The sequence below is a fragment of the Platalea leucorodia genome (assembly GCF_965183815.1).
Source record: "Platalea leucorodia genome assembly, chromosome: 4".
NCBI lineage: Eukaryota > Metazoa > Chordata > Aves > Pelecaniformes > Threskiornithidae > Platalea > Platalea leucorodia.
The window spans coordinates 29,561,509-29,574,670 of NC_138826.1; the positions used below are offsets into that span (position 1 = coordinate 29,561,509).

The following is a 13,162-nucleotide window of genomic DNA, read 5'->3' on the forward strand; positions in this document are numbered from 1 at the left end:
CTGCTCCCTGGAGGGGCTGGGCCCCTGGCTCCGGAATCCAGAGGGTTTGGTTTTTGGTTTTTTTGTGTGTTGTGGGGTTTTTTTTATGTAATTAAGTGACTGTTGGCCCTGGTACTGAAATAATATTGTTTTACTGATTTTGGTAAAACTCTCTTACATGGTGAAAAGCCACAATTTGCTTGAAGAACAACATTGTAACTTTCTTCAGTCACGAAGTGGAACATGAATTAACAGCAGGACTGGCAATAGTCTGCATGAACTGCTGAGAACTTACTCTTGTTTAATTAATATTAATTTACTATTTATAAAGTGATAACAAGATTCTTGTGGCTTTTGTTACATCTGCTTTTAATTTTAGAGGCATCTTAATCAGTTTGCTGCATGACAATATATGTCAACGCCAGGTAAATAGGACCTCTAATATGACCTACCCTGTTGAGACTAGTTAACAGGCTAGACTGGGAAATAATACGCAAACTCGTTTCTCCTCTTATCCGAAGAGATCAGTTCCCAAAGTGACATAGATATTGTTGGTGTAGGTGATACCTTTAACCATGACATCACTTTAAACCCCTGGGCAACAGTTACACCCTTTGGAGTGTATTGCTGCTGAAGAGAACCACTTGAGCTGAAAGTCTGAGACTTTCTCTGCATTGAATTTCCTTCTGCTCAAGGGAGCAAAGCTGATGGGTTTAATCAAGAATCCCTTATTTTTACCGGCTTGCAGTCAGGAGCACTGAAGTGACTTTTTTTTTTCTCCTGGCCTTTTAATTTTTTTTTTTTCCTTATTCTTGTCTGTTCCTCCCCCTACCTTTCACTTGACACCTGTCCCTACCTTTGGAGGATGAGATAAGCACAGAACTCCATCCCTGTAAGAGACGAGGAGCAGAATATGCCTGCACAAAGAGGGCCAGAGCAAGACTCAAACTTCTCCTGGGCAGGCAGGTGTGGGAGAGCCCCTTTGCTGCAGGTTGCTTTCTGGAGTGCTGTCGGTGGGGTTTTGTCACTGTAGTGAGTATAATTGGAAGCAGGTTTCTTTTTCTTTTTTTTTTTTTTTTTTTTTTTTTTGAGTAGTCATGCTGCAGCAAATTTTGCATGATATGTATATTGACCCTGAGCTCCTGGCAGAGCTGAATGAAGAGCAAAAGCAGATCTTGTTCTACAAAATGAGAGAAGAGCAGCTGAGGCGCTGGAAGGAGAGGGAAGAAAAAGCACGAATGGAGGAGGCCATGCTGAGAAAGACAGCGAGGCGCAAACAGAGTAAGATTTGTGACCTCCTTTATACTTAAGAGCTGGGGATGGTGGGCATGCATCTAGAAGAGGTTACAAGGAAGAGTGCAACCTGTCCCCATAGGCAAAAAGACAGTCTGGGGCAGCAAAAGCACTATGTTCCTCCTGCTCCTTGTCTCTCAAGGCTGGTTCTTTCTCCAGGGGAATAGTTTAGTATTGAAGCAAGGGGAATCACTTTGAAATGCCTCTTTCAGTCAGGAGTCACTGCTCCTGTTCTCTCAGATGTACCATGACCAAGTTTCCCTTCCATTCCTAAGGCTTTTTTCTTCACCTACCATCCCCACATCTCACCCTCAGTCAGGCAAAAGGCAGTCTTGCCTGTGCTGTTGATGTTTCTTGACTTGGCATTAAATGTTTCCAAGTGGCTGGAGTAGGAGATAAATTAATGAATTTGAGCTTGTTACGAAGGGCTATTTGTGAATAAGGTGTGATGTCAAAAGAGCCATACTGCGTAAGATTAAATTTTGAACTGTACTAGTAAACACTCTCCAAAAGATTATGTCTAGGGAATAGGATAATAGTGGGGCAAGCATGTAAAAAAACCCAACAACCAAAACCAAAAAAAGAAAAAAACAGAAATGTGTTTTCATGCAATGTGTAGTTAAACTATGGAGCTCCTTCCACTGGCTGTTATGGCTGCTAAATGTGTGTGTTGACTTAAAAAGCAAATAAGCAAAATCATGGAAGAAAACATCAAAAAAGAACTTCTCCAAATGTCATTTCCAAGTGTCTGTTCTTGGGTCCAAGTGGTTTGGATTAAACAGAAATACTTATTTCCTTGCTCTCTTCTCTGAACAAGTGGCTTCCAACTCCTTCCCCATTCACAGCATGAAGTTGTTAGCCTGATGCAAGATAGAAAACATTTTCGTCTTGGAAATGTAGTTGCGGTGATTCCTCACTCAGCAAGGAAATGTCACAGAGATATGTCAAACACTCTTTTCCCTGTGAAATGCCAAGGGTCTTATCCTATCTTTAAATCTGTTAAAACTTGAATATTCAAAATTTCTAATAATTTTGGGTAGCTGATTTTGAGAAAGCGCTCTAATAGCTATGTGACTCTGCAGTTGGTGTTTAAAGTGTTGCTCTTCTTAACACGCCCATGGTAGAAAGCTTTCCTTGGAGCACCTCAATACAGATAGATTATTGGATTCAATGGTCAGACTTCTTAAAATGTTTAAAGCCTCTGAACCCTACAAAGTGCCCATTAAATAGTTAACAATTCTAAGACTATGTTAAAGAAACATATTTCAAAGCAAAGCTAGTTTCCAAGGCTCACTTGAAGCAAAGGCCCTTATGAAATGACTCTAGAGTAAGTTACAATGATAGCCTTAAAATGAAAGGGGAACATTCAGAACACCCTAATCAGCTGTAATAGGCGTTTAAAATGTCCCCTCACAGATGGCAAGGTGGACATTGGAAAACCTCATTCTGTTTAATTTCTGTTTTCTTCATATTAGTGTTCTTACTGTGAACAGCACTCTCTTAAGAGGTATGGCATCAAAATAGCTTCTCTCATAAAGCACAAAAACGTTGTTCATTTTGATTGATTTGTAGCTGAGAAAAAATTAAAAATGCAGTTCAGCTCCACATACCAAACCAATATTATATCATTGAGATAATCTGTATTATGCTTATTCTTTGAGGAACACAGGTGCGGAAAAATCTAACTGCAAAAATATTTATGTGATGCTTTGTCACAGTGTTGACACCTAAATTTCCGTATATAAATTATACATTAAATCTGTTCAGGTTCCTACTACAGGAGACCATTTTCTGGGTAATTAATTTTCTGATTTATAAAGCATAAGAGAAAGGAGACCAGCAGAGTAACCTATAGATTATACTTGCTCTGACAAAAGTATTCACAAATGCACATGGAGTTAAATTTCACAATAACCCATTTCCATTTTACCTTCTTAAATTGCCAATTTAAGGTATTGCTTAGGTTTGACTTTTGCCCACTGTTAGAAACTTTCTGCTTCCTTCAGAACTGTACTAAAGAACTGATCTTACTGATTTTTTTGTAGAGAGAACTATTAGATTTGCAAGTCAGGCATTTGGTTCCGCTGAAAATATATTTTGACTTCCGTGAACTCATGTGGGCCAGAGTTACAAAAAATAACTTCCATCTCTCAGGCATGCCGGTCATTAACTATACAGATACTTGTAACTGATTTCTACTGTACAGTTCCATAATATGATGGTAAATGGTCTCATAGTGGAGCTAGTTTCTTGTGAGAAAAAAAAAAAAAAAAGGTAAAAAAAGTCAACCTGAAATTATGGGTGTAAGATAGGAATTACTGTGCAGTATTTTTGCCTATGTGACTCAAAGGGTCAGAGCAGATGACTGTAATACTCCTTGCTTATCTTTTTTTTTTCCTAAAAGACATTTGGCATCAATATTTTTTGAACCTTGAAGCTGCTTAGTTTTCAGTTTCCGCTGATGTATAAGCAAATTTCCGAACATTCTCCCCCCACTACACGGTGCAGAGTATGGAGTATTTTTATTCCTGTTTAAAATTAGTGGCTACCAGGAAATCTAGAACCACCACAATTACATGTTCTTTATTCCTTTGAAACTGAGGAATTTGAGCAGTTTCATCTGCAAGGTTGGGTTTTTTTGTTATATTCTCTACTGCGTGGCACAGGTTTTACGTTTGTGGTATTTTGTTGAAGCCACGAGTTACTCTGGCGTTATGGAAATCTTTGTAGCCTGACATATAGTAGAAAACAGAGTGTCGTGGTTTAACTCCAGCCAGCAACTAAGCACCACGCAGCTGCTAGCTCACTCTCCCCTCCCTGGTGGGATGGGGGAGAGAATCGGAAAAGTAAAAGTGAGGAAAGTTGTGAGTTGAGATAAGAATGGTTTAATAATTGAACTAAAATAAAGTAAAATAGTAGTAGTAAAAATAATAATGATATGATACTATATTAATAATAATATACAAAGCAAGTGATGCACGATGCAATTGCTCGCCACCCACTGACTGATGCCCAGCCCGTCCCTGACCAGCAGTTCCCCCCTGCTCCCAGCCAACTCCCCCAGCTTTATATACTGGGCACGACGTCATATGGTATGGCATAGCCCTTTGGCCAGCCTGGGTCAGCTGTCCTGGCTGTGCCCCCTCCCAGCTTCTTGTGCACCTGGCAGAGCATGGGAAGCTGAAAAGTCCTTGACTAGTGTAAGCACTACTTGGCAACAACTAAAACATCAGTGTGTTATCAACGTTATTCTCATACTAAATCCAAAACACAACACTATACCAGCTACTAGGAAGAAAATTAACTATCCCAGCCGAAACCAGGACACAGAGGTGAGACTTTAATATCTCTAATGTTGTCCTGAGTTTCGGAAGTTTTCTAGTTGACAGAAAAATGCGTATTTTTTTTGTGAATACGACATAACATTTGTATAAAATAATTTTTTACTAATTTAATCGGAATTATATTTATAGGACTACCTTTCAAATCCTTCTGTTTTCCTCATAGTTTGAATAGCTACATATGAAAACTTTGCCCCACCTCTTTGGGATGGGATAGGGTGAGACAGAACAAAAGGAATTAATGACAATGGGCACTTCTCTAATTAAAAATGCTCCAGAAAGTGCTTGGGCTTCATCTGGAGTCCTATACCCCAGTTGGTACAATTCTCCGTCAGTTCAAGAGCTTACTTGCAATGGTACTTGTGTACCCAGCAGCATAGCAAAAGGGGTGGATTTTTCAAAACAGAGCGGTGATTGTGAATCCAATTTTGATTTTTCTACAGTGATTTGAGGATGAAGGGTTCTTGTGGAAGGTTTAGATGAGTTGTCTTACAGAAACCACAAGTACAGAGTTGGGGAGGAAAAAAGTGGCATATGCAGGTCAGATTGGCCTTGTGCTAGAGTCAAAATCATCAGCAGGTTTAGGGAATTCTCATCAGTGTGATCATTTTTTAATTGTTTGGAAACTAACTAGCAAAGACTCAAAATCTACAGTGATTTTTATAGAAGTGCCATTGAATGCAGATTGTCCATAGATGTCCTATTCAGTACTATGAAATTTGCTTCTTGGAAAACAAAACCAAGTCCAAACCATGAAATAAGATGTAAGTTGTTGAGAGTGTTTAGCAAGCCAAACAAGGTAACAGTCTAGGTGTAATTAGTCTTGTTCTTCATTTCTAAAGAAAATAACATTAGTCACCTTCAGTAAATGCTAAATTGTACCTCCTTTTCCATTTGGATTGTTTGGTTTTATGTGTCTTGAGGAAAGGTTAAAATTGAAAGGTGTATCAGAATGAGTCAATGTTAAAGAAATTATTTCACTTGAGGGCTGAATGAAATGTTTTCAGATTATTCAACGGTTTTAATTTCCTTCCCTTTTTAAAAACACAGATCGATGTCTGAAAGGGAGCAATATATAAACATCACTTCAGAATGAAATATTTCCTTTAAAAGATATTGAATAAACTGTTCCCATGTTTTTGCTATTTGTACCTAGCCTACATTTGTACCTTGCCTAAAAATATTAGTAGAATTTGAGCATCATTTGGGTCCTTCCAAAACTGCACGGTTCAGTGAATTTATTCAACGTAAAAAAAAAAGTATTTCGTAGCTTTAATTAAATCATGACTGCTGGCTTGTACTGAAAGAGCTTCACAAGTGAGTTGAATTCTTGGAGGCCCGTCTCCAGTTCATTTACGAATTACTCCTGGGCAGATCTTCCAGGAACATATTTTCATTGTAATAAAACAGGTTGCCTTTTCTTATTGTGCTAAAATCACTAAGGGAAGTCTCCTCAAAATTTCAACATCCCTTTGGGATTTGCTGAGAGTTGGCTGACAGGCAGCTTTGCATTTTGCAAAGAAACATATTTATTTGATTAGGCAGGAGCCCTTTAACCAGTATAGCTGAGTTGGGAGTAAGCGAAGGACCCTGCCAATTTGGATTTTGACTCTGATGCAGTATCCAGAGCTGTCAGCATACCCAAAATGAGATCTCAAAAACTATTGAGCATTAGGTAGCTGAAGGACAGCCATGTGGGAGGGAAGACAATGTTGGTCTGCTGCTGCTTATTCTGACATTTATTCATTGTGAACTGCAGCTCATGATGTTGAGACAGGAGCTATTTGTAAAGATTCTTATTTACCTGTCCATAACAAGAGCAGCTGGGAGAAAATTAGGTAGGCATCACAGCATGGCTAGAAAATTATTCCTTTATCTAAATGGCATTTGTGTCATTAGAGATTAGAAAATCATTAGAGAATAGATGAAGCTATTTGGGAGCAAGTATTTCAAATATCACAAGTGGATGGTTGGAGGATACACCAGTGTCACACATGAAGGCCAGTGAGTGGGCGTGTGTTTCAGTGTGTGTATGAAGGGTGAGGGGGTGTACATGCAGTGACATGTTTTTCTGTGTTTTTGAACTCAGAAATGTATTCCTCATTTATACTAAGGCCTCTGCACACCCTGGTAACGCTTAGCTATGATTTTATCTCCTACAGAGACGTGCTCCTGGCAGTGTTCATTGTCTCTTTCTCTGTATGATTGGTTATGGGTCTAACCAGAGACATCAGACTTGAGTATTTCTGAAATTTCTGGCTGTATGTGGTCTTGAATTCTGTAGAGCCCTGTCTTGTATTTCCAGTTCAGATACAACTGAAAAAGTAACAGGAGAACATCAGCAAGAATGTTAGAATAATTTTTATTAGGGGACTGAGCCAACTAATTTGAAGTCATTGGGAAAGTTTTAATGTAACATTCACAAAATGTATAGCAGCTTGTGATATGATGCAGTTTTGTTAGTACTGTATACCTTGGGGCCAGAACTCAGGTGCTCAGAGCTCGTGCTCAGTGTGGTTGTGTACCGAGGTGTGGTTAAACAGCAGCTCCGAAACTGTCTGTTCACTTCTCCAAACCTGGGGCTAGAAAGAGACCCCCAACCGCGATATGACCTAAATATGTAACAGATGGAACAAATCCAGAGGGACTTCTCTGCCCTCCTAGGATTAGCCGTAAGTCTGTGTTTTTTAGTCTCGTATCCTGCCCTGCAGCCGGCTTCCCTGTTTTGCAGAAAAGTGACAGCAGAATATTGCTGGCTACGTGGGCCTTATTGCACTGGAGGTTTCTTTTGCACGAGTGCGATCCTCAGCGCTCCTGTTGTCTGAGGCATCTGGCATCAGCCACTTTCTGAGAGAGGCTGCTGGGTTAATTGAGCCACTGGCATGGAGAGCATTCCTGTGTTTCTCTGCGGCATTGCCTTCTTCAGCCTGTCAGGACACAGTGGTGTTCGATGGGCTTTCTTGTACACACTGGTAATGATGTGAGGGTGTGACTGTCTGCAAGCTCCTGAATACTTGATATGGAAAGAAAGCAGTACTGTGGCCAAGGGGAGAATGAGATTCATCCAAGTTAATTCAATATTTCCTTGCTGATTTTGCCAGTTTTTAGCATAAATGACTAAAATTCAAGGACAAAGGCACCAGGTTTTGGTAGCAGGATTTGGAAGTATTCAATGTATTCAAGTCAGCAGTGGATTTAGCCAGACACTGATGGTGGTTCATTAACCTTCAAGTCCACTCATGTGCTGTGGTGCTAGGAAATCTCACTGTATTGGTATAGTTCTCCCTGCTTTTGTGGTCCTGTGTGCCTGATAAAAGGAGTCAGTGCAAACCTGCCACGCTACATTAAGTAGGGAAGTCTGGTGCAGAAAGTGACCCATAGTTCTCTGTTCATTCTGTGACAGAGAACCCTTATCCTTCTGCTTTGAGTTTCCAGCAGACCCTGAAGTAGCCATGCAGACTTGTTTTTGTTTATTCTCCAGCAGTGGGAAAACCTGGATGCTTTGTGATAGCTCTGTGTGAGAAACCAAGCCCTGTATATAGCTTTTTACTCTTTACAAGAGACAATCAGGAATCAGAAATTATAGTGCTATGTTCTTGACTTTATTTTTTTTAAGAAGAAAAAAAAAATCAAATGAATGATACCGATGTGAATGATTTTACAGCTTTTGACTTTGATCTCATGTGTATCTACATTTTTATACTATTTATAGGTCATTAAAATGGACAGTCAAGAGACTACCTCTAGATTATACACGGAGTTAAAACAGCATCTTTAAGAATGAGTTCTGAATGTCATCTCCTAGTTGAAACTGGGAAAATTACAAAATTATTATGTGTAGCAGCATGTCTTGGCCAGGAAGCCAAGAAAATATCTGGGATATACTAGATAGAGACCACATAAATGATACTTCATTTCTATGTTTCTTTTTTTGTTTCTTCTTTTTTGGTTTACAATGTGCAAACATACATATACATATTGCATATATACATGCCATGTGATAATGCAAACCCACTTACCTTTGAGTGTTATGTACAGTTATCTTGGCTACATTTGTTAATTACCATAGTCTTATTTGAGAAGCTGTTTCCTCCCTTAATGTTTGCTCTCTTGCAGTCACTCTTCTTTTATTTGATCCCGCAGGGGTATATTGCAGCATAATTATTTCCATGGTAACAGGCTGTAATTCCATAAACAGAAGATTGAGTTTGTTATATGATCAGGAAGCAGCTGGAGAGCCATGAAGGCTGATTTTTCAGCAATGCTGAGATCCTGCAACACATATTGATATATTAATGTAAATCAGCTCAATTTCTTCCCCCCTTCCCCCAATCCTCCTTTAAATAGAAAGGCACACCACACAATGTTGAAATTGGAGGGTGTGTAAACTGAAATGTTGAGGGGATGCTTGAGAAGTTCAGAATTTTTCCCCAGTTTCTTGTTGTTGTTTTAAGAATTAAAGTGACTGGGTCTTTTGAAAGTGTTCCTGGAAGACAGGGGTTCATGGTCCTATGGCTGTTAGCAGGGGCAGACCACAGAATTCATTATTGCAGATCTTCAGCTTATTGTGGGATTATTTTCATGACGTTCATCGTCACCACCTAATCATTCCATATGTATTTTAATAGATTTATGGCAGTTAGTGTTTGGAAAAGTGCATTCTGTCCTTTGAACAGTCTCTCAGAAACATACACAGTAATTTCCTAGGTCTTCTCCTTAGAAAGAAGTGAAATTGTGTGTGTGTGTGTGTTTGTATTAAAAAAAATATAATTAGATAAAATATTTGTAAGTATTTGGGTAAGCTCAAGGAACTGAGAACAGCCTAAACATTCTCATTTTCATCCTGATCAATGTGCTTCTAACATGTCCTGCAGCTAATGAAGCTCTGAATGGAACTCATGTACCCTGGAGAATATCAAAATTCAAGCTTCTACTTTAAAGAAGCCGTAAAAATTATTTGCTCAGAAAGCCAAGGGTAAAATCTCATGTAAAACACACTGTGCTTAGACCAAGGTATACCAGATGTCTAAACTCCAAAAGAACAGAAAAACCCAACCCTACAAACACACCAAACTCCACAAGCTATGGTTTATCTCTGAATGACAAAAGTAGATCAGGCTGATCAGCTTGATGTCAGCAGTGAATGCTCATGCAGCCTATTTCAAATGCAGAATAAGTTTCAGGAGCCTCTTTCTAGTGCAGAGAGAAAAGAAAAGGAGTACTTTCTAAAGAGAGAGTCAAAGGATATTTATATGACTACAAAGCTTTCCAGCAAGTGAGAAAGGAGAGTCGATTGCTATTGCAGAGGTCTGTAGCTTCCAAGCAGGAGAACTATGGTGGGAAGCCCAGCCTCAGAGAAGCAAGACTCTTCATGGAAATGGCAGACTCTTTTGAGAAAGTTTAAGCAGACTTTTAATGCCATTCCATGTTTCTGAGATTATAGATCAGTGATCTTCTAATTTTCTGAATTTACACTTGACATAGCCTGCAATACTCCCTATGAAACGAAGGCATTCGGGCTTACTGGCACTCTCTATAATTTTGCTGGACTAAGCAGGCAGACTGTGGCTAAGTGACAGCACAGCTGGGAGACTTGACACCAAATCAGGCCTCTAATGGTCCTTGGAGTAGTTCCCTTGTAAACACTGGAGATGGATCACAAATGGGAATTGTTGGGGATGCTGTAACTGTTAAAGCAATGACAAACAAGCTTGGAGGAAGGAAGCTAACTCCAGCAATATTCCATTTGCTCTGATGACTGTTATTTTTAAAGCACTTTTAATTAGAAGCATTATAAAATGAACCCAGATATAACCCTACATATATATATATGGGTATATATACCCTATATATATATATATATATATCTGGGTTCATTAGAAAATAACCCAAAACTGTCATTTAAAAAACAAAACAACCCCCCCCCCCCCCACACACACACACAACCCAAAAAACCCATAAACCCTCCCAACCCAATCTGTGGTTCTGCTCCTCTGTCCCGATAAGCAGAGGCAGCGTAAGGCCCAGTTTTCCTTTGTGTAACTCCACTTGTTTTAAGCCTTAGTCACAATGTGAAAGTCTGAGCTGTTTGGAATTGAAGCCTGATTTAGCCTGAGCATTGCATGCAGCCAGGATTCCCCCTCCCGTGCACCTTCAGGTGCTGCTTTCTTTCTCTCCCAAGGTGGCTGGCAGTGTTCGTATTTTCTGGCAGCATTCAGCCGTGGCAGTAGGGATACCCTGCCTACACCAGGGACTTCCTAACGGTAGCACGAAGGCCAAGAGCAGCCTGTGGTGCCATATAGGACAACTCACGGTTGCACTCCAGCACTGTGTGTGCGTGTATGAGATTAGTAGTGCTGCTGGTAGAGACCAATAATTCTTAGAGGTGAGAGCCTTGAGTTTACTATTGCTTTCTAGGGCATTGGTTTATACTTTCATTGCTGTTATAGAATTGACTGCATAAATACAAACAAATAGAAAACATGATTTGGTATTATTTTTGATTGTGTGTGTTTATATGTGCAAATTTATGTTGCTGTTGGTTCAGGCTGTAAGTCTCCAAGAAAGTTTTCACTGTGATCCCTTTGTGCTGCAAATTTGGGATACCTGATTTTGCATTTGTCTGGAGAAAGGAGCAATATCCAGAAACCAATTTGCTGGTCTCAAAGCAGTATAGACATAGGTTTAGGGGAACTCCATGAGAGACACTAATTCATGGAGGAGCTACAGGTGAAAAGAACTGCAAGAATTAATGTTGCCTTTTTGTGGTGCTACGGAGTTGTTTTAGACAAAAAAACCTGGTAGAATACTACAGCTGATAAATCGTTGGTCTGAAGAGTACAGATGGAAAAGACTTGGTAAATTATTCAGTACATTTTCCTGATAAAGCAGGGTTTGTTTCTAAAACACTTTCATTTCTACACTCCAATCCAGACTAATTTTGATGTCCACTGCTTCCTAATGGTACTTATTTGCAGCCTGCCACAGTCTCTCCAGGAAAAGAAAAGTACTTTTGTGGTCAAGGCACAAGACTGGGACTCAAGAGATTTAATTTTTATTTCCTGGCTCTGCATTAGGCTTTGTGACTGGGCACAGAAGCTTGCTTCTGAAAAGGAAACATGAGGTTCTCTTGCCTCTTCCTCACATAGTTTTCAAATTTGTTTAGTCAGAACCTGTCTCTTCCTTTTTGATTTAGTTAAATTTTTCTATTTCTTTTTTTTTTTCCTATTTCTGTTTCATTTGGAAATAAAGTGTGTTAATAAAATATCTTATTTTGCAGAAAAATGGAATATTTGAGAGGCATCTTAAAGCAGAAATTATTTTATTATAATGAGCCCTCAGTGGTGGTAATTCTCTGTTTTCAAAGCAGACAACACTAGTTTCCTAAAAATATTAAGGAAAGTAATTTTCTGTACTTTCAGCTCAGATCTTGCAACTGGTTCTACAGTTTAAAAGTGCAAGCCAAGTATCATTAGCCTAGAAGAGCTGACACTGACCACTCTGAACTTGATTCTGCAGGCTGCAAAGACTTTTTGTATGGCAGGAATTCCATTTTCACAGTGCCAGATTTTCTCCCTGAGCTGCTTATTTCTTTTCCTGCACGCTAATTTTTTAATGTTATTCTGTGCTAAGAAACTACCAAGTTTTATGATCAGATTGTACAGTAAAGCCCATCTCAAACTTTATGGGAGCGTAGGTTTAAGGGAAGATTTGCATTTCTTGAAGTAGAATAGAAAGGGTGGTTGGATGTGAAAAAGACCTTCTCTTGTTCGAAAGATAAACCTGAATAAAGGCATATGTCCTCAAATTGAATTGTTTTAAAATTGTACATGTGAGGGTCTGTCTGTTTAATGACGAAGCTTAAAATTGCCAGGTTGTTTGATACTGCTATTATCTTTCAACTTGAACTATGGATGCGTATACAGTAGTATACTGTATTGTAGTATACAGTAGTTAATGCTGAACTAACAATATGTTATACTGATGTTTTCAAAAGAGTTTACACATCTACTGTCTATAGCTTTAGAAGAGAGATCCATTGTTTTAAAAGGAAGAAAGAGAACAATTTCTCAGGACATGTCTACAAATCAACTATTTGTTTTGTGGGGCTGAGTAGTAATGGATAAGTTGTGCCTCTGAGAAACATATTAATAACTCTTTGGCACAGAAAACCTGGAAAGAAGCAAAGAGAAAATTTGTCTGCTTACCTGAAAAGGATTTTTTTATTCTCTTTCCATCTGATAATCTCATAAATGAGCAGAAGTAGTGAAGTTGTCTCAGGACAGTAGAAATATTTGGTATCTACCAGTTATGATCCCAGTAAATTAACGTGAGGCATGTTGTTTGAAATGTTTTCTTTAAAGTACTAAATAAAGGGAAACAACTAGGGTATCCAGATTCCTCCCAGGAAAGAGGACATGGGCCACTTCTAAAACAAAAGCGGCCATTGGTTTTGTGGGATCAATACTCCTGGGAAATCATTCCACACTTCTCCAGGTACTTTACCATGAAATGCAGTAGGTGAAAACCTTGCAGGCAAATACTGATAT

The 13,162-nt window shown here is 39.1% G+C and overlaps 1 protein-coding gene across 1 annotated transcript in view; it reads left to right on the forward strand.

Annotated features, from left to right (window-relative positions):
- Window positions 1-1,076: 1,076 nt before the first annotated feature.
- SH2D4B (SH2 domain containing 4B) overlaps window positions 1,077-13,162 on the forward strand; it is a gene marked incomplete at both ends in the record, with an annotated part of 69,527 nt that continues 57,441 nt past the window's right edge. Inside the window, one exon of the mRNA XM_082308119.1 lies at window positions 1,077-1,260. Within this exon, the coding sequence (XP_082164245.1) occupies window positions 1,077-1,260 (184 nt within the window). The remainder of the gene's footprint in view (window positions 1,261-13,162) is intronic.